The sequence below is a fragment of the Pogoniulus pusillus genome, chromosome 37 (assembly GCF_015220805.1).
Source record: "Pogoniulus pusillus isolate bPogPus1 chromosome 37, bPogPus1.pri, whole genome shotgun sequence".
Taxonomy (NCBI): Eukaryota; Metazoa; Chordata; class Aves; order Piciformes; family Lybiidae; genus Pogoniulus; species Pogoniulus pusillus.
The window spans coordinates 612,762-634,225 of record NC_087300.1 but is presented as its reverse complement, the minus strand read 5'-3'; the positions used below and the strand labels follow the sequence as shown (position 1 = coordinate 634,225).

Sequence of the window (21,464 nt, the reverse complement as noted above, 5' to 3'; positions counted from 1 at the left end):
GCTACCAGGGACAGAACTCTGCAAGCCCTCACTGTCCACTCCACCTCCAGCCCAGAATTTTAGTCCAAATCTCCCTTTGCTGCCAAACTTCTGGCCAAAGTGAAGCTGTGTTTGTCCCTGGGGGGGAGGTTCACAGCTGGCACTGTGAGGCAGGGTCCAGCTTCTGCAGGCTAAGAGTTGGGGTTGTTGAGCCTGGAGAAGGCTGCAGGGAGACCTTCTGGTGGCCTCTCAGAGCTCTGAGGAGTAAGCAGAAAGCTGGGGACAGAGTTCTGAGCAGGGCCTGTTGGGACCAGACAAGGGGGGATGGTTTCAACTCCAAGAGGGAGATTCAGGCTGCAGAGAAGGGAGAAATGTTTGGCACTGAGGGTGGGGAGAACCTGTGCCAGGTTGCCCAGAGAGGTGGGAGCTGCCCTGTGGCTGGCACCATCCTAGGTGAGGTGGTTTGGGGCTCTGAGCAGCCTGCTCTGGTTGTTGATGCCCTTGCTGAGTGCAGGGTTGGACTGGAGGAGCTTTCAAGGTCCCTTCCCACTGAACCATTCCATGATTCTCTGATTCTTTCCAGCATGAGCCTCACACAAGCTAGCCCCAGCCCTGGGCCATGCCATGCCAATCTGTGAGCCCAGGTGACAGTGGGCACCCACATCCCCTCATTGGTCCATGCACTACCTGCAGGCAGTGGCTCTGAGTGGCCCTGGAGCAGGACACAGCCCTCAGCTGGCCCAGAGCTGCCCCACAGGGGCTCAGGGCAGCTGGAAAGGGAGGGCAAAGGCTGGATTTGACCCTCCCCAGCCCGGGGCCAAGGGAGCAGGCTGGGGCACAGCACAGGGCATGGGGACAGCCAGGCCCTTATCTCTGGTGGCCTTATCACGAGCAGGACGCGTGCCGAGTGCCGCTGGGCACACACTGACCCTGCCCAGCCCCGGCAGCCCCAGCGACTCCCTGGGCTGAGGGCACCACGAAGCTCCCCTCTCCTCATCACCTCCTGTTGCCAGCCTGTGTGCTGTGAGAGGACAATTAAAAGGTCTTCCCTGGGTGTGACACACGGCATGGGGACTCCCAAAGCCACTCTGTCTGGGTTGGGAGGGTGATGCTCCCTTGGCACCCCCACTGGCACCCTGCTCCAGGCCATCCTGCTTGCATGGGTGCTCCTGGTGGGATGCAACTCCAGGGTGTGCTGGGCTCAGCTGTGCTCAGTGTCCCCTCCCAGTGCCCAGAGAAGTTCTGAATGCCTCACCCCCAGCAGCGTTCCAGGCCAGGCTGGATGAGGCCTTGAGCAACCTGGGCTGGTGGGAGGCATCCCTGCCCCTGGCAGGGGGCTGGAACTGGATGAGCTCTGAAGGTCCCTTCCCACCAAACCGTCCCATGGGGGTTCTGTGAACACCTTGAGCTGGCATTTGGGCTCTGCCACATGGCACCTTCCCACCAGGACACGCAGCTGGCTGCACCAGCCCTGGCATTTCAAGCTCCCCACGAGCTGCAGTGTGAGCCAGAGCCAGGATCAGCACAGCCCCTGGGGGCTGCCAGCTGCTGAGAGCCCTTCCCCTTGGAGCCCTCCTCCAGTGCTCACACAGGGCATCTCCTCACCCTTCCTGGTGGATCTGCCCAGCCTGTTCACACCCTGGGAAGCCTGGCTGAGGGCATGGCTGGATGAGGGAGACCCCAGGCAGTGTCCTGCTGTGCCAGGGGAAACCACTCTGCCACTCTTCCCTGCTGCCTGCTCCCACAGCCAGGTTTTCCCTGGAAGTGGCCCCCAGAGCCTGGCCTAGCCCAGCTGTGCAGGGCTTATCGAGCTGGCCCAGCTCCCAGCCACGCAGCCACCAGCAGGCAGGGCCAGGCTCTGCTCGGGGCTGGAGGGGCAGCCCCTCCCCGGGCACCCCTCCCCAGGTCCCCTGCACCCCAGCTGCTCTGGCAGGCTGGGTGCTCTCTCTGCATGGGCAGCACATTCACCACCATGCCTAGGCAGAAAACACAGGCTAGGAAAATCTGGGGCTGGCAGAGTTTGCGGCTGGAGGAGTTTAGGGCTGGCAGAGTTTGGGGCTGGCAGAGTCTGCGGCTGGCAGAGCTCTTTGCCTTGCCACGAAATGAGCAGGAAGAGACAGGATGAGGAAGAGGGTTCCAGGGCAGCCCAGCACAGCTCTCCTCAAAGGCAGATGTGCCACAGCTGGAACTTGCTGGTGAAGCTGAGCTTGGATCTGAGTCTGTTACAGGCGTGCCGAGCCCCTGGCACAGTCAGTGCCAGGGCACAGTCCGTTCCCTGCTCCTGAGGGATGTCCTGGCACAGGACGCAGGAGCTGCTGTGCAGAGACTGTATTGAGCAGTGACCACACTCCTCTGGGGGGGCTGCAGGGAGGAGCAGGCTCCTGCTGGCAGCTGCACCGAGGAGTGCCGGTGGAGCGCTTTGGGCACAATGACTCTTTGTTCACCAGTGTGGTTAGATGGTCATAATCCCCTCCCGTGATACAGTGACCCATATGCACTTGGCTGCTCCACCAAGACTGGTTACAGTCAGAGGGTACAGGGTTACTTGTAAGGCATCAATAGGTCAGCATACCATAACCTTCTAAGGGTCAGCCCTCCAGACCACCTACTCCAGCCCCCTTGGCTATCTAACTCTGCCCACTGCAGCTGTGTGTGGGGTGCTCACTTGTTTACAGTTTGATTTCCTGGGCTAGCAGCGTCCCAGGGCTGTTTCTCAGCACAGTTGCTCATGTTTATCATTTCTGTGTCCTCTGCTAACAAGAATTCTCCAACAGAGGAGCAAATCTTGTGCAGAGGATTAAGCTTCACCCTGAAGCAGCCTGGAGGCAAATGCAGGCAGAGATGAAAATACCACCCAGCCCAGCACCTTAGAGCCCACAGCCCTTGGCAGCACAAGCTGGTGGCTGGGGGAAGCCTTTTGGCCACCCCAGCAGCTTGCCAGGCTCCCCAGACCCAGGCAGGGCTGGTGGGACCTTTGCTGAGGGCAGCAGTTGGCACCCCCCTGAGAAGAAAGCAGGAAAGGGAAGGAGGCAGCAGGCGGCAATGGGGCTAACGAGAGGGTGGATCGCCTCAATTAGAGCATCAGGCAATAAGCCTGCCTCTCCAGGGGTTAGGGCAGCGACAGATGCTGTGGAGGAGCCTTCCTCCCTTCCTGCCTTCCTCCCTTCCTCCCACCCACGCAGCGTGCAGGAGCTCAGAGCCTTCGCTGTGCCCTGAGCTGGCGAGCAGAGCAGCTCCTGGCCTGCTGCAGACACAAGCCCCTGCACCCAAACACCCTGCAGCACCCTCACCTGCCAACGGCTGCCTTGGCACGGGCTGAACCCCAACAGCTGCTCCTGGGCAGACAGACTCCAGCCCAGCACCTCCCAGCTGCCAGCATGCCGGAGCCGGCAGCGTCTGCCAGCAGCTTGCCCAGAGGCAGGAGCTGACTCTTCCCAGCTGCTGGTGGGCTTGGACTTGCCTGGGATTGTGAGGGCCTGGACCCACACAACTGTCTGGGTTGGGAAAACTCTCAGACTGAGTCCAGCCTTCAGCCCAGCACCACCATGGGCACCGACCCATGGCCACAAGTGCCATGGCCACAAGTTGCTTGAACACCTCCAGGGCTGGGGACTCCAACACCTGGCAGCCTGTCCCTGAGGATCTGAAGGACTTTTCCAACCAGGTGGTTCTATGAACATCTTTTACTCTCCCCATCCCTAGGAGCAGAGAAAGAGCTGCTTGGAGACAAGGGACTGGAGGGACGGCAGAGAGGCTGGATTTGGATTTGGCACTGGAGAACCCATGGCTCGCCCAACTGGGAGCTGGCTGGGGAACAGAGCCTGTCCCTGGGGTCTCTCCTGGCCGCCCTGTGCAGCCCATGATGGCCTCAGGGTGGCTGGGCTGAGGCTGGCCCCCGGGCAGCCTGCCAGGGGAGAACAACTCATCAGCTAATTAACTACCAGGCAATTACTGCTATTAGCCATGCTGCCCAGCTCCAGCTCCCTGGGCACTAATGGGAGGTGGAGGGTACCCAGCCCCTCCCAGGCTTAGGTCACTCCTGACGTGGGCTGGGGGTGAGGATGTGGCTTAGTCACAGTGCCCTGTGCCCGCCGAGCACGAGCTGGAACCGCAGCACCCAGCCCCAAGCCAGCAGCTGGCTTCATAGGGTGCCCAGGGCAGGAGGACAGGGCACAGCCCCACAGCCATCCCTGCACCAGGCTTGGTGCCACGGGGAGGCCACACATGCTCTGCAGGTCCTCAGAGGTGGCTGTCACCACGGGAAAGGACTACGACCCTCCTGTGCCCACCACCCACAGTCAGGGCCCTGGAGCCAGCCCAGGATGGCAGCGCTGGGACCCTGAGAACATCTGAACCAGGGCAGGCTTCTGGGGGCTTGGAGCTTGAGGAGGGCAAATTGGGACTGGAGATGAGGAAGAAATTCCTCAGAGTGAGGGTGGAGAGACACTGGTACAGGGTGCCCCGAGAGGCTGTGCCTGTCCCCTCCCTGGAGGTGTTCCAGACCAGGCTGGATGAGGCCTTGAGCAACCTGTGCTGATGGAGCTGTCCCTGCCCATGGCAGGGGCTGGGGCTGGACGAGCTCTAAGGTCCCTCCCAACCCAGCCCATTCCATGATTCTATGAATGAAGCTCCTCCATGGAAGATGTGAGGAGCAAAGGCTGAGAGCCCTTGGGGCTGCTGAGCCTGGAGAAGACCAGCCCCAGAGGGATCTGCTCAGTGCTCAGCAAGAGCTGGAGGGCAAGAGGATGGGGCCAGGATTTTCAGGGCCTGATTCCCTCCAAGCCTCATTGTGGCAGCAAGAAAAGCCCTCTGTGAGGGGGGTTGCATCCTGACGCTCAGCCTTCGGGCTCAGGAGTACGCAGGGATGGTCTAGGGGGGGAGGAGGAGGAGCAGCGGCAGGAACTGGCTCAACACGTTCCACGGGTGGCAGCTGAGGCAGGGTGGTTAAGCTGTGTCCAGCCTGGCAGGAATGCAGGCAGCACTGCCCAGGGCAGCAGCTCTGAGTCAGGACCTGGCCACGCGGATTTCAAGCCCAAGCAGCCTCTAATTGCAGCTCACAGAGGGATGCTTAAAGTAATCACCAGTTCCAGCCACGCCAGGCTGCTGCTGCGGGAGCAGGGCTGCAGGGTCCTGCACCCAGCCCCTCCTTGGATTACAAGGCACAAATGTAGGCCACACAAACAGCCTGGGGAGGGAGCTGCGCTGCCGGCGGAGTGGCACCGCTCCGGCTGGGGGCTGGCAGATAAGGAGGCTGAATGCGCTGTGCTGGCAGGGGAGGACAAGGAGCAGCCACCCACCCACCCTGCTGCTGGCAGCTGGGTGCCCCAAAGGCTTAGGGGAGACCTTGCCACCATGGACAGGACAGGGAGGCTGCCAGGAGGATGGAGACTCCCTTTGGAGAAGCAGTGCCATGGAGAATGCAGGGGGTGATGGGGACATGGTCCTGCTGGGGGCATTCTGTTGGACTCCAGAAGATGTTTCCCCATCAGCACAGTTGGGTACTGGAACCATCTCCTGAGGGCAGCAGTGGATTGCCCTGAACTGGGCAGTTTGCAGGCTCAGGGTGGTGCTGTGCCAGCTGCTTTCAACCATCACCTAGAGAGGCTGGAGCAGATAATCCCTGGGGGCCCTTCCACCCTGGCACGCCGTGATTCTGTGAGGTGGCTCCATCAGTCACCAAAGAGAGCCCTGGCCAGGGGGAGAGGTGGGAAGGGCCACGGCAGCCTGGCAGCAGGAGGGGAGCTGCTGGCGCTGCGTGTGCTGGCTCGCAGGGCAGAGATAAGAGCTGACACATGGCCCCGCGCCCGCCTGGCACCGCTCCCGCCCAGCGCCTGCCTCCAGGCCGCGCTGCCGCCCACCAGCCCTCCTCCCTCCGGGAAATGCCACTGATTCCCTGTGGCATGGCTGGAGGGAAGTGCAGTGCGCTGGGGCTGGGGGCCGCAGGGACAACTCCTGGCCCATGCGATGGCTCAGCTGTGCAACAGCTGGAGGCTGCAGACGCAGAGCAGCTGCACTTTCCTGCCTCTAAACCCGCTCTGACCCGAGCTGAAACCCTGCCTGGCACACAGAAGCCTGAACCAGGACCTCCAGCAGCCAGGCACAGACATCAGACAGGAGAGGCTCAGCGACAGAGCTCAAGCTCCACACCACAGCTCCTCACCATCCGCCTTCACCCCACAGCTCAGCTGCTTCCCAGCCTCAGGCCCACGGCAAAAGGAACCAAGTTTGTGCCATCCCCCAGCAGCTCAGCTCCATCCCAGTCCCACAGCAGGAGCCAGCTGCCCTCTGGCACGTCCCTATCAATGGAGCATTTGTGTCGTGCTTGGCAGCGGCAGGCTGCGAGTGCTGGAGAGCCCAGACACGGCTATAAATGGCAAGGGGAGCAGCGGGGCCAGGCTGCTCCTGCCGTCTGAGCTCAGATGGCACAGCTACCACCGGCAGCTACCGAGGAGGAGGAAGGCAGGCAGGGAGGGAGGGAGGCTGCTCCCCTCACCAGAGAGGCTAAGCCAGACTCTGAATGCCAGGCTGGGTCTAGCTGCCCACCTGCATACAGATGGTGCCAGCCCCAGCACCGAGCTGACAGCTGAAGGGCAGCTGAAAGCAGGAGGCTGGAGCAAGATGCTGCTTGCAGCCCGGAGGCTGAGAGCAACTCCTGCCACGGCAGTGGTGCTGGAGCTCAGCCAGAGGCAAAGCTGCCACGGGCAGGGCTGCAGCCCAGAGCACTGCACTGCACACCCTGGACACGCTCTGGTGGCACCCTGAGTGGGCTCGGGCACCTCTGAGGGCACTGCTCCCCTCCCAGCTCTGCCGAGGTGCTGCAGGGCACGTGCTGTGCCCACACAGACTGCAGCGTGGGCTCCTCCACTCCTGACCACAGTTAGCTGAGCTGGGCACTGCCAGCACAACCCAGAGCAGTCTGCCGCGGGCAGCAGACCAGGCTCTAAATATAGAGAGCTGGGGCAGAGACACTGCCACCTTCCCTGTGCTGCCTGGGAGCAAAGCTTTAGAGCCAGGGCTGCGAGAAGCACTCAGCACACACTACCAGCACCACGGGCACATCCTGCCCTGTCCATCACCTCTGCCCAAAACACACCAAAGAGGCTCCAGGCTGTCAGAAAACAGTTGGGGTTTTTTAATCGACAGCCAACAAAAGAGGGCCCCAAATCCGGGAGGTAAACATTGATAGCTCCTTTCTGATCAGCACCAGTACTTTCCACCACCATCCCTTTGTACTGCCTGATCCGCCCAACAATGGCCAGAGGCTGTCAGGGCTTTTGCTGCTCTGCTCAGGGGGACAGATCCAGAGGCAGCTTATTCAGAGCATCAGCAGCCATGGAGCACCAGGCACTGGCACTGAGCAGGCAGCTGATGAACCAGGCAGCTATTTCAGAGCCACTCCCAGATGTGAGACACGCTCAGGGAAGGCAGCAGCTTGGTGAGTGCCAGCAGCAGCCACGCATCCAGCTCACTGCCAAGGGGCTGGGAGAGAAATCAGCTCTGCAAGAGCAGAGTCCTGCTCAAGCAGGTGGCAGGGACACCATCTCACCTGCTGCCAGCCCGGCAAGAACAACCTAGAGCAGTCATCAGAGGGAGATTTGGCTTCAGGCTGTGAACATATGGGGACAGAGCCAGGGAGTCTGCCCCAGAGGGGACTGGCACCTGGTCAGCTCCACTGCTGCAGTGGAACCAGAGCTGCCTGCAGCCCAGGCAAGGGGAAGTGAAGCTGCATCTTAGGCTGGAGGAGCCTGCACCCAGCTCCAGGCAGCTCCCAGGCATCCCTGGCCTGAACAGCAGCAGATTCAAGCTCTGCTGAGAGAGAAACCACTCAGAGCCTCTCGGCCTCCTCCTTCCCAGAGGAGCTGCCCTGGAGCTGGGCCAGCCACACACATCAGGCAGATCTTAACCACTCCAGCAACTCTCTGCTGTTCACGACCAGAAAAAACGAAGCCACGAGAAGCCATTAGCCAGAGCCTCCCAACCCCGCCGCAGCGAGCAGGGCTCTCTGCTCCCCACTGCCACCCTCCCCCCGCAGCAACTCGAGGAGCCGCAGGCGAGGGGGAGCTGCCCAGCACCAAAGAACAGGGTTATAAATAGAGACCTGCCAGCGCTGCCTGCCAGCAGCTACCTCCCCGGGCTCCTCCGGCTGCTTCGAGGGGCCAAGCAGCCCGGGGGCCCAGCACCGGGATCCCGGCTCGGCGCTCCCCAGGCGCGGAGGCTGGGCGCGGGCAGGGCAGACAGGCAGAGGCAGAGGCTTGAATACACTGTATTTATTGAAACAGATTCTAAAGAATCGAGCGAGTCCGTCGGGCCGCGGCCGACACAGTGGTACAGGTGTAGCAAAGACATTTAAGACAAACCCGAGAGTAGCTCCCGGAATCGCCCCGGGCCCTCCCGGGAGGCAGCACAGCACCGCTGCAAGGACTTGGAACAGCTGAGGCTCAGCCCGGCCCAAGCTGCCACCGCACACCAAAGTGCAATCCGCAGGGCAGCTGCCCCTGCCGAGCTGCTGGCTGCAGGGAATCCTTTGGACATCTTCAAAGGGAAGGAGGGAACCTGCTGGGATCCGCAGCCTGTCAGCACAGGCTACACCACCTGTGCTCAGCTGGGCTCTAGGATGCAAGAACTCAACAGCTCCTCCCTTGAAGCCGTGCGGGTGGCACACAGCAGCCCTGAGCCACTTTGACCTTGCGCTAGAAAAAAAAAAAGATCATCTCAAGCTCCCACCAGAGGGACTTCAGCTCTGGGCAGAGGGGAGGCACTGGGCTGCAGCTGAGCCTCCACACCAGCCCTGCCCATGGAGGCAGAGCTGCTCTGCAGGGAGAGTAAGACCTGGCATTGGTTAGACCTGGCTTAACTACCTGGTTAGTGCCACTGCTTTGGCTCTGCCTGGACAGGAAGCAAAGCTGCACCAACTGCAAACTGGTTAGTTCATGTTAAGTGCAAGAGCCCCCAAATGGCTCCCACCCCCACACCCCTTACTCCCAACTCCACACTGCCCCCAGCCCAAAGAAGGTTCCAGAGCTGGCTCTGCACATTCCAAGGATCTGGTCTTTATTAGAGCATTCCAACTGCCCAGCTGGTACAGGTGTCACAACAGTCCCAACAAACGCCCCGAGCTCCAGATGCTCAAGCACAGCACCAGCACTTCTGGGGGGGTCTGCTTACCTGCCCACCTCTGCCCCATGCTGAGCTCAGCTCTGAGATGATGTCTGGGGAGAAGGGGCACAGCAATCCTGGCACCTCAGCAAATGCTGAGCTCCAGACACCAGCCCAGCCAAAGCCACCCTGGACCAAGCCAAAGCCCTCAGGGCACCAGAGGGTTTGTCAAGGACGCAAAACTTTCTCCTAAGGCAAACTGACTTCTGGACCTCCCCTCCCCACCCCCTAAGCTCCATTTCTGGCTAGAGGATGAATGTCAATGCTCTGTGGCTCACAGGTGGCATCACACAGCTGCAACTAGGCTGCTGGTGAAGATAGGACCTGCCTGAGGGCTGAGGCAAGACCCCCAGCCAGGGAGGCTGGAGGAGCTCTGCCCCACCTCCAAAGAGGACACAAGGGCCACCACCAGCCCTCAGCATGGAGGCAGCTGGAGAGACCTGACCAGGGAGCTAACTGGTTTGTGCTTCAACCCTCAGCTCCCCAGGTGTCCCAGCTGGCCTCTGGCTTTGTGCATTACAACCCACACTGCATGCCAAAAAAAGAACCAAGTGAGCAGCAGCTCAGACTCCCCTAGAAAATACAGACCCGGGTTGGGCAGCCTGGGGCAGGCTCCTGGGCACATCCTCTGCCTCGGCACTGCTGTGCACAGCCACACTTTGGCACTGCAGACTTGGGAGCTTGAGCAACCCCAGCCGTGGGCCCCTGCTGCCTTTGCTCCAGAGCGTTTCCCACCATGCTCTCCCACACACACACCTTTGTATTTGGGTTTGGCTTTTCAGGAATCCACAGCCCACCCCTGCTGCTCCAACTCTGCTCTGACAGCTCTTTGCTACAGCTGGTCCTTCCCAGGCAGCCAAAGCCACGCCAAAACACCTCAGGCAGAACCTGCTTCAGCCAGGTCACTAGAAATGATCTTAAGACCCTCCCTGTTCCCACCCCACCCCCCAAAACACCCAACAGAAACATTTTTCCTCTCGGGACACTTCCCACTCAGGCTCTTGGGATGTTGGCCCCTGCAGAGCAGATGCTGAGGGTTACAGTACAGTTGTGTTTGTTACAGGCACTTAACAGGATTCTTTGGTCCTTCGAAGGAATTCCTCTCCTCGGGAAGCGCAGACCTGCACACCTCCAACACCTCCCACACAAACTCCAACCAGTCCAGAGCCCCTCCGGGGCAGTGCAGCTCTACCTCAGTGTAATTCTACAATCTCCCTCACACACAACCCCCCCTCCCCAGCCCTCCCCACCCCCCTCCACCACCTCCAGAATTCCACAAACGATTGAATCTTCCCAACAAAGGTCCAGGTGCATCCAGGCTCCATCCCACTGCACAGCGGATGGGGCTCGTCCCAGCCACCCCAGGAACGAGACACTCAAGCAAGAGTCCAGGAAGTTTCCTTTCGTTGCAGCTCCAGGAAGGTTTCTTTTGTCTTTTTTTTTGTCTTTTGGGTTTTTTAGTCTTTTCTCTCTTTTCTGCACCTCCTTCCCACCCTCCTCACTCCCCAAGGCAAGGAAATACCTCAGCAGAGGCCAGCCCCTGGCTCAGTTACAGGGCAGCCACGTTGGGTAGGGCTGGTTGCAGGGCAGGAAGGGCTGCACGTGGGTGATGTAGTAGTTGAAGTTCACCTCGCTGACATAGGGAGCTGGCTGGTAGAAGCAGGTAACGTTTGTGACCGTGGGGATGATGTTCTGCTCAGTCAGGACCCGCACAGCCAGCATGGCAATGAGGTTCAGGGTCTGCCTCCTCTCGTGTCCCATGAGGCAGACTGTGCTCTCATTGACCACCCTGTGCAGGGTCATCAGATAGTCATACCTTTTGCCCTCCATGCCCACGAAGTGGCTCTGCAGGTAGCACTCGAGCTTGCGCTGCTGCTCGCCGATGTCGGGGAAGTCGATGAAGAAGCGGGAGCACATGTAGCGCTGCAGCGCCTTCAGCTCCGCCTCCGAGCGCGGCTTGAAGCCCCGCACCAGCAGGTTGCAGTACTTCAGCAGCCCCCCCCCGCGGATCTCCTCAGGGCTCCTGGTGGCGATGACTCTGCTGCGCAGGTGCTCCATGGCCTCCTCGAAGTTGCCGTACATGCTCTCCCCGGTGACCGTGGGGTGGAAGTTCTCGGCCATGGGGTTCTCTGAGCACTCCCTGAACAGCAGCAGGGAGTCCAGGACGATCTGGAAGGAGTCCACGCTGAACTCGAACTGCCGCCGCAGGGAGTCCACGAACTTGAGCTCCACGTTCTTGCCGCTGTTGTTGGAGAGGGAGATGAGGCTCCAGCGGTCGCTCTCGTTGCAGACCTTCACCAGCTTCTGCACGTAGGCCTCCTTCAGCGTCATGGGGGTGATCTTGTCCTTGTTGACGCCCTCCGGGAGGAAGTCCAGCAGGCAGTCCATGACCACATCCTTCACCAGCTGGAAGACCTCTTCGCTCTTGAGGCGCACGCCGAAGATGAGGTCCAGGTCCTTGTAGCCCAGGCCACTGTCCTGGTGCAGCACGTGGCTGGCAGCGGAGCCGTTCAGCCGCACGTCGTGCACGGCCACCCCCTTCTGCTCCAGCCGGCTGCGCACCACCTGCGACACAGACACCAGTCAGCAGCCGGCACCGCTGCCTGCCGGCAGACAGGCAAAGGCAAAGCCACCCATGGGGAGCAGGGCACCTGGGAAGGCTCTTCCCCTGCACTAGAGGCCCCTGCACAGGAGCAGCTGCTCCTGCTGTGCTGGCAGCTCTTTGAGCCCTTCCTCCCCCACCAAAGCACAGAGCTCCAGCCCCCCTAGCTGCAACCAGCCCTCCCAGCCATCGAGCCGAGACCAGTCAGACCAGAGGCCTCCAAATGCCAGTCTGCAGCAGTCCCTGCTGATTTCATCAGGGTTGCTCTCTGCCCTTGGCCATCCTCTTCACCTGTCAAGATGCATTAAAGGCAGATCAAGATGTCAGAGGTGCTCCGCAGCCCCAGCCCGGCCGAGTCCTGTCCTGACTCGTAAGTGTACCCTAACAATTTCCAGTGTGTCAGAGCTTGGTGCTGCCCTTGGCATCCTATCAAGCACAGCAGGCAGCTTTCATCTTCAGGGTGTTACTCCAGAGATTTCAGTGCTGCCTGCTCAGGCCTGGCACACCCACCAGTACCTCCAGAGCTTTGTTCAGCCGAGTGAAGCTGAATCATTTGCCCAATTACCTAACACGCAGGAGGCTGAAGTAACCTCAAGACCATGAACTGAACCAGCTGGACACCAGCTTACAGTTTGAGTTTAACTGAGCTCCAAGATCCCAAGAAGATTAAGCTCACACCTTCCACCAGAGGCTCTTCCCTTCTCTCATCCTGCTTTGACGCTCCTCTCCAGCAATTACCTGGTGTCCCGAGTCCCAGCTCAGCCAGTGCTTGGAGCAAGGCTACAACTTGAAAGAGCCCAAGCTCAGGATAAAATAGGTAACTGGCAGCACTGGAAGCCAGTCTGACCAGGCTGTGCAGCCCTGCAAGGCTGTCCCACGAGACTCAAAGCTTCAGAGGGGCCAAGCCCTCCTCAGCTGACAGCTCTGGGTGACATCAGAGCACTGCAGCTCCGCGAGCCTCAGCAGCTCTGGAGCTTTGTTCAGAGGAACCTCCACCGAGGAGGGAGGGGCTGCAGCACATAACCCTCAGCACGTCACAGACCTCTTGGTGAGCAAGCTGAAGGCCACACCAGCGAGGCTCTGCTGCCTCTGGCTGCCCTCACGATCAGAAGACACCTGGGTGCCAACTGGTGAATGAGTCTGAGCTTGGAGGTTGCTAACCTTCGGGACGCAGCTTCTCGGCCGCTGTGTCCCCTGCTGCTGCCTGACACGAGCCACTGCTGCTCAGACCAGCAATGTGCCCGGGCTCCCTGCCAGCTGAACGGTGACAGTCACACACTAGGCAACAGTTAACCAGTGAGCCATTCACCATCGGGAGTCCCAAGTCCCCCCAGCACATCCAGCCCAGCTGTTTCCCAAGGCTGACAGCCTGAAAATTCAATTTGCTCCTAGAAGAGCACCAGGGTTATTCCCCCATAGAGAGCAAACATCACCCAGTTGACCCTGGGGAGTTCCCAGGGAGGATTTGCTGCCAGCTGATCAGTCACCAGAGTCACTCACCCCAGGCACAGCCCCAGCACCACTTGTGGAGCTGAGTTCTGTGCCATTAGGCTTAGAGAGGCAAGATGTAGGTCACAGAGGTGTCAAAGCCAGGCCCAGCTCTTTGAGAAGATCTTCTGCAGGATTATTTCCTAGCCCCAAAGAACATCTGCTTAAGGACCTTCTGGGCACAGCTCAGGACCCATAGCCTTTCAGACCCACAAGCTCCAGGCTTACTGCAGCTCCCTGGGCTTACAGGTCCACCCATGTGAGATGCAGTCAGGGAAGGAGGGAAGAAAAAAAACTCAACTGCTCAAGTCAGTCTTGGCCCAGATCTCTCAAACCACTCCAGCTTGCAGAGAGTTGTGAGCAGAGAGCCCTGCTGCCGCTTCCCTGAGGACAGCAGGCTCCTGCCAACCCGTCTCAACCCGAAGCACATCTCTCTGGCTTCAGGTATTTGGGCTTCCCCCCCCCCAGGGATAGATATTTCCAGGGTTAGGTAGCTGCTGACCTGCTTCCCAAAACAGCACCTCATGTTCTGTGTGGTTCAGCTAATTGAGTCTGACAGCAGCAACCTCTCCAGCAGCAGGCACTCAACAGCTGCCTGCCTTTCGCCTTACTTGTGCCACATTAGTCAGCCCTACAGCAAGGACAGCAGCACAGCCCTCAGCCACTCTGTCTTCCAGGTTGCTGGTGGCAGCATCCCCCCCACCAGCTCTGACAGCCAGGCACTGGAGCCATAGAATCAGACTGCTTTGGCTTGGAAGGGAGCTTAAAGCTCACTCAGGTCCAACCCCCTGCCACGGGCAAGGACATCTCCCACTAGCCCAGGCTGCTCAGAAAACCCAGCAGCAGTCACTGGTGGAACATCTGATGCCTCACCAGGCTGGGCTTTAACCAGCACCGAGCCTCCCTGGCCTTGCACAACCCAAGGGCAGTGCCCTGCCCACAGCTCTGCTCTGTCACTCACTCTGAAGGCTTCAGCAGCCAAAACTAAGCACTCCTGGCCCCGACAGATGCAGCAGGAGCTCGAGGAATCGGAGGACTAGCCGAGGCTTTCCTAGAGCAGAGCCTTTCAAACGCCACCTTTCTGTTCTCCAGGCTAAGTCCAAACATCTCCCTTGCAGCCCAGGCTCAGAGTCACTGCTGCCGAGCTCGCTGCGAGAGGCAGCTCAGCGCCAGCAGCCGTTCCAGTGCGAAGCTAACATGCCCGATTCTACATCTGATGAGTCATTACAGAGGAATGAAGTTGCCTCCCAAACATGAATATGCATCAGCTTATCCCAGCTGCATTGTTGGTTTAACATTAAGCAGGGTTATTACTTTATGGTTAAACTAACAGGAGCTCTTGAACAAGATCAGGGCCTCGGCATGGTCGGGAGCACACAGTCAGTGTGTCAAGAATCAAAGGACACCGACATCTGATCTGCTTCTGGACCCGATGCCTGCCTGCTACAGCACAGCAGCCCGGCACGGCCAGCAGCTCCCCGGACCCCTCTGCCACCTGCCTTTGGCAGCTCCCTGGGCACCGAATGACCTCGGGAGATGCAGAAGAACACAGGACGGGAGGAAGCAAAGCAGGGTCCATGCTGCAAGCTGCAGCGGTTCCAGGGAGCAGGCACAGACTTGCAGCACCTGAGCTTTCAGGGAAGCCTCTTCCCAAGGGGCTCCTGCATGATTTACACAGCCCTGCAGAACCATGCAGCAGGCACCCCCGGGTCGAGCAGCCAGCCCCACCGAGACCCTCAGCACCGGCACCCCCCGGACGATAGCTGCCGCTTCCTCGGTCTGTACACCTCCCCCGGGGCATCCTCAGGCCCGCCAGGACTCCCCCCCGGCCGGCTCGGCAGGGGCCGGGAGCCTTGCCCGGAGCGCTGCGGGCCGGCCCGGGGAGGGGGCAGGCGGAGGGTGCCCGGGCGGCTGGCGCAGGGCCCGGCGGCCGCTTCCCGCTGCCTCAGCGCTTTTATTTTCTCCCTGACCCCCGCGGGAGCAGGGCAGAGTCCAAAGAAGCGGCGGGGCCCGGGCTGCACCGCCACCCCCACTCCAAACCACCCCCCGGGGCCCACCGCGGCCTGCCAACCCGACCCCCGGCGGCCACCAGGGCCCACCTGGACCTTCCCAACCTCCCCCGGCCCTCACCGCGGCCCGCCCGGGCCCAGCGCAGCCCTGCGGGTCTCACCTGCACGATGGTGCGGGGCCTGACGGAGAGCGTGGGGAAGTTTCCTCGGCCGTGGATGGGCACAGCCTCGCCCAGGATCTGGTCCAGCCGCTGCACCTGCTCCCAGGTGAGGACGCTGAAGCGCTGCTCCGAGCCGCCCGGAGCGGGCCCTGCCGCCGCCGCCAGCATCGCCCTCCCCGCCGCAGCGCCGCCGGGAAAGGAGCGGGAGGCACCCGGAAACGGCCCGGAAACGGCCCGGAAGCGCCCGCGGGGAGAAGGCAGCAACCACAACGGGAGGGACAAAGACAAACTGCAGCGGCCCAGGGCAGCTGCGAGGGCTGCTTCCCGCGGGGGGCGGCGGCGAGGCGCGGTCGGTGCCCGAGGGGACGCTGCAGCGAACCGGCCCCGCCGCTCCCCGCCCGCCCGGCTGCGCTCAGCACGGCGCTGCCCGCGCCTCGCCGCTGCCTTATATGGGCCGCAGCGGCCGCGCCCCCATTGGCCTGGCCCCGCAGCCAATCCCTGCCCGGCCGCGCCGCCGCTCCGGCGCTCCCATAGGTCCGAGGTGAAGGATGGGCCTGGGGTAGGCACCAATCGAAGAGAGCGGGTAGGGAAAGTGGGCGTGGCCGGGCCATGGTGCCCCGCCCCTCCGCGGCGCGCGGCGTGCGGGAATCCCGGCGCTGATTGGGCCGCGCGTCGGTGACAGCGACGCTCCATTGGTTCCCACCGATCCCCATCGATCCTCACTGGCCCCCATTGGTCCCCGCTGATCGCCCGTGACTCCCATTGACTCTCATGGGAACCCGCCGACGCCCACTGATACCCACAGATCCCCATGGATGCCCAATGACCGGCACCTCACCGATGGCCATGTCCTGACACCCCATTGACACCCATGGCCAAGGTCTGAATCCCCACTGATGCGCAGAGCTTTGGTGCCACATTGGCAGCCCAAGGTCTGATATGGCAGTGCCACCCCACGTCCTGACACCCCATTGGCACCCCAAGGTCTGATACTCTGCTGACAGCTCCCAGCCCAATGACCCCCAGCCTAACACCCCCACCCAGGACCCTCTCTTATTCCCTGGCCACCAGTGTCCCCAGAGGCTCACCACATCAGCCACCTGCAGGGAGCTCTGGCTCCCAGGAGGCTCAGCGTGGCACTAGAGTGATGGAGCCCACCAGCTCAGGACCCTGATGCTGGGCACTCCCAGCCCTTAAAGCGCATCAGGTGGCCTCACTGCTGGCCAAGCCAGCGCCTCCTCCCCGGGCAGCCTGTCCCCAGCCACTGGCCACCCATTTCCTTTCATCCCAGCCATTCCCATGCCTTCGAAGAGTTCATTTCTCCACAGCCTTTAACCCTGCAGCCATCTCCGGGAAGGAGCTCCCCGCCGAGCCGGTGCCCGATGCCCCGCAGACGGGCGGGCACTGCTCCAGGCTCTGCATCTGCAGCCACCCCTTCCATTTCCCCAGTTCCTACTGGGAGCTGGAATCCATCCTTAAAAGCCTGGAGCCCTGCCAGGCAGTGAGCCAGCACTGATGGATGCTTTGCACCTCTGCAAGAGTTTGCAGCCAGAGCACCCCCGAAAGCCCCCAGACCCCCAGTCCTGCCCCACGCCAGAGCTCAGCCAAGCTGAGGTCCATCCCCAGACTGCTGCTCCATGGCCGTTCCCTATCCTCTCCTGCGTGCCAGGGGTCTGCTGCTGGCAGCTGGATCTGGCTGTGGGAAGAGCAGAGAAGTGATGGGAGGGTCTTGGGGCAAGGAGGTGTTCAGGAGCAGCCACAGCCGGGGGTACAAGGGGGCCCCCGAGTCCTGACGCTGAGCTGTAGCCCTCCCTGCTCGGGTAGCTTCGTGTGCTGCAGCAGCTCACTCTGGCTCACACTGGAATCGCTCTGTGGCTCCATCAGGCATCTCCACGAGGATCAAACGCTGCTCCAGGACCCCCCCCGCGAGGGTCTGAGTCGGGGTGTGGGAAGGGCTCTGCTGGGAAGTGATTTTCCAAGGAGCATGACAAAAAGTCAGGCAGCTGCCTCGGGTTGCAAAACCTCTCTGATCCTATCGGCCAAGGATCTGCATCGGGAAGAGTTTCCCAAGATCCCGAGAGAAGACAAATGGCTTTGGGGATCAGGATTCACCGCACTGCCCCATCCCAGACATCCAGCCGGGGGGCCTCAGCCCTGCGTGGTGGGGCAGGATGTGGCCATGTGGCCGTGGAGTCGCGGGGGTGAGCGAAGTGCTGCTGATCCCTGGAGGCGAGCTGGGAGCCTGGAAGGAGCTGGGAGTTGGGCACTGGTGCTGCCCGGGCCGCGAGCAGCGAAGCCGTGGATGGCTCTGGAGCGCACATGGAGGCCACTCCAAGATGCTGAGGAGCAGCGGCCGGACCGGCTGAGCTGCTCCTCCCCGTCCATCCCCATCCATTGTCCCGAGGAGCCGCCGGCAGCGCACCCAGGGTAGGGAACGGCAGCCAGGCTGCTTCCTCCCGGTTCGGCAGGGCTAGCCCGGGCCGCGCTTGCTTTGCTGGCAGTTAAGGACTGATCAGCGTCTGGGGTGCCAGGCGGGGCCTGCCCTGGCTGCAGGCACCAGGGCTGCGAAGCCCCTTTGGGCTGGGGGAGCGGGCAGGGGTCGGAGGCTTGCGGGTGTCATGGTCCCGCTCATCCCATGTATCCCAGCCCTGCCTGGGGGACTTTGGCTTCGCCCCACCGGGAAATCACCCGGGGAGGAGCTTGGGCGTGCCCTGACGTGTTCCCACCAGGAACAGGGCACCTCCCTGCCAGGGGCATGAACAGGGGCAGGGGCACGGTGTGGGCTGCTCAGGGTGGGAGTTGGGGGGCGAAGGATTGGAGGAGCTGGAGGAGTGGGCAGGGAGTGAAAGTCCAACCTGGAGGTGAAGAGAGCTGTTGGGGACTCACTGCCTGGCGTGGGACCGGCTCTGTCCCACCCGCCATTAAGCAGGGTGTGTGCCAGCTCCCTCGGCGAGCAGCAGGGACCAAGCCCTTCTCCTGGAGCCACCAACGTCACCCAGCGTCGCCCCGAGGGAGCAGCAGCTCTCTCTGCCAGGGTGGGGGCATTCCTGCTGCCCCGCTCTCACGGCAGCCACCCCCGGCATTGCCACCGTGCGCACGTCAGCCGCGTCCCAGGCTGTCCCCGAGCGCGCCTTGGCTGTCCCCGTGCCCGTGGCAGCTGGCCCCGGGCACGCACGCTCTGGCTGTCCCTTGCACACGCCGGGCACTTCTGTGCGTGGCTGGGCTGACCCACGCACAAACATCAGCTGTTTCCACACAGGATCGAGCTGTCCCCGTGCAGGTGCCACCCATCTCCATACCCACATGCCACCGTCTCCATGCAAATGCCCGCTGTCCCCTGCACGTATGCTGCCATCCCCGCACACATGGCACCATGCCCGTGCCTGTGCCCCTGTCCCCACGCACGTGCTGTCTCCCCGTGCCCTCTGTGGGTTTAGGAGGCGGAGTCCTCCCGCAGTGCTGTGCCCAAGACCTCCCTGGGCAAACATCACTCCCAGACACTTCCCGGTTGCCGCATCCCCCATCCCAGGGATGCCACCGCTGCTCGCCGCCAGGGCACCCACGTCCCTGGGACCGTGCCAGCAGCTGCCTCCATGTCCCCAGCTGGCCCCAGTCGCCGAAAGAGGCCATTGCAAGGTCGAATTTGGCACGGCTGCGTGGTGAGCATTCACTGCCTGGCATGAGGGGCTGCCACCCTGCTCTCAGCCCGGGGTCCTCGTGTCAGCAGCGTGGACCCTCGGGCTCCCCCCACGGCCCCAGCCTCTCCTGGAAGCGATGACACCAGGACGCCTTCGCCCCGGCGAGGGCCACCTCGGAGCCCCGAGATGAAAGGGAGCGCAGGATGTCATTACCGCAGGTGACACACGGCTGGGGAATGGCTCCTGTCACCTCCCCTGGCCGCTGCAAAACGCTGCCCGGGGAGCACGGAGCGGGCACGGCACTGCCAGAGCACGGAGAGGGGGACATGGCACTGGTATGCCACTAGAGCGAGGCGGGAGCAGGGCTGCTCCCTCGAAGCCGCCCAGAGTGTCACTGGCCTGGGGCGGTCCCTGTCCCTCCAGTCCCCTCCGTGGCCTGTGTGTCCCAGGCTCGGTGGCTCCCTGGTAACACCAGAGGCTGTTTTGCTGGGCCTGGCTTGTGCAGGCAGAGCTGCGACGAGGAAAGGCCTCCCAGTGCCACTGAGCAGAGCCTGGCAGGACCTCAGTCGGTCCCTTTGCTTCGGGGTCGTGGGCCCTGGGTGCCACCCGAGCACGGCAGTGGATGGAGGCAGCTCCAGCACGCCCTGGGAAAGTTGGGAGCTGTCCGGGAGCAGCTGCAGAGCCCAGGGCTGGGGACACCGCGGGTCGTCCCTTGCCAAGGGGTCTCGGTCCCTGCTACTCGTGCAGTGGTGAGGGGCCAGGGGGTCCTTTGCTCTCCCCCTGCTCCTGACTGTCCTCGGGGCAGACTCCTTCAGCTGCAGGGGCAGCAGCTCCTCAGCCCCCGTGGATGGGGTTGTGGGGATGGGGACAAACACACACAGGAACAAGGTCACTCCACGCAGGGTCCCTCTGTTCTTCCTGTCCCTAGTGCCAACCACCGGGAGGGAGCTGTGGGGGGCGCAGGGCTTGGAGGGGCTGCACATAGGGAAAAGGCTCAGTGAGGACCATAGGGAGATGGGGGCAGGCACTGGGGCACATCCACCCCCCAACCTTGGCACTGCTTTGGCAGTTGCGCGGCGCTGCCAGCCCACCCCTGGAGGCATCATTAGTGCTGCCTCATTCCGCAGTTGCTCATCCTCTGAGACAGGGGCCAGAATATCCTGGAAATGCCTGGGCTCGGGGAGCTCTCCCATTAAAGGCTGACCAAAGCCAAGGGCTGGCCACACATGACTCCTGATGACATCCGGGGCGCAGGGGAGCTGCTCGGGCAGCAGCTGGGGGTACCCCAAGCTCCTGCTTTGCCCTCCATGCCCGGGATGGGCGACCAGCACCTCTGGGTGCTTCCACCTCTTGGGTGGGGCCAGCCGAGCTGCTGCTCTCCTCCAGCGAGCACAGAGCCAAGACCCACAGGCATCTCCTGCTTTGGGGTTCCACTGCCACCCAGGCTGCCCCGGGAATGAGCCACCCCAGCCCCCACACAAGGGTGCACAGAGGGCATCCACCAACCCGGCACTGCCATGGGCTCCATGGCATCACCTGCCCCACGGCGTCGCCTGCCCCACGTCCTTGGCCAGCCTCATCCTGCCTGGGGAGCCCCTGGTGAGGGGGAAGCCCTGAGGCGTGGTGAGCAGGTGCCAGCCCGGGGGGGGCCTGGGCTCCAGGTATTTTAAGCAAATGAGCAAGAGCAGCCATGATGCTCCTGCTGCATGCCCAGGGGGTGACTCACAGCCCCCTTGGATCACAGCTTCGCTTTGCAGCCATGGAGCACTCCCGGGGCACCTGGCCAGAAGCGAGGGGCTCTGGCGGCCCCAGGGCACCCCTCCCCCGGCGAGGCCTTCTGCTGGGTGAGGAGAGGAGCAGGGAAGGCCTCTCCCGGGGCAGTTTTGTGCCAGGTGCAGCTCCCTCCCCAGGCACCGCTTTCAGCATCTTCCCTCTCTGGTTGTGGCTGCTGGTGGGAGCTGACTCCTCTTGGAGGGCTCCTGGGGAAACCCAGGAGGAAAAATCAGAGAGCTCAAACGTCCTTGAAACCCCTTCCCTGGGGCCAGAGCTACCAGACCACAGAACCCCACTGCAGTGCAGGCAGGGAGCTGGGACAGGACTGGGGCAGGCAGAGCTGTGCTAGGACACACAGCTGGCACTCTGGGGGCATGACGGAGCCATCCACGTCCCTGTGGAAGGATCTGACCTCAGCCTTCTGCCCCTCTCAGCACAGCCTCATGTCCCAAGAAGGGATGCAGGAGCCTGAGATCTGCTGAGGTTTTTCCCACCCAAGCTGGGAAGGGCTTAAGAAGCTCCCCCTGGCCTGGGCTCCTCACCTGCCCAAGCCACAGTGGGAAGGGGAGGGGCAAAGCCCCACCGCGACAGCGCTGCGGACAAGGACTCCGAGCCGCCTGCTCCAGCCGGGCCGGCAGGGCCCCGCGGCAGGGCAGGG

The 21,464-nt window shown here is 62.1% G+C and overlaps 1 protein-coding gene across 1 annotated transcript; it reads right to left on the bottom strand.

The window, feature by feature from the left end:
* Positions 1 to 9,013: 9,013 nt before the first annotated feature.
* On the bottom strand, positions 9,014 to 15,804 carry TENT5B (terminal nucleotidyltransferase 5B). The gene is made up of 2 exons (XM_064172568.1): positions 15,396 to 15,804; positions 9,014 to 11,700 (listed from the first exon to the last, which is right to left on the bottom strand). The coding sequence occupies exons 1-2, from the start codon at positions 15,561 to 15,563 to the stop codon at positions 10,681 to 10,683; spliced, it is 1,188 nt and encodes a 395-aa protein (XP_064028638.1). The 5' UTR covers positions 15,564 to 15,804; the 3' UTR covers positions 9,014 to 10,680.
* Positions 15,805 to 21,464: the final 5,660 nt, after the last annotated feature.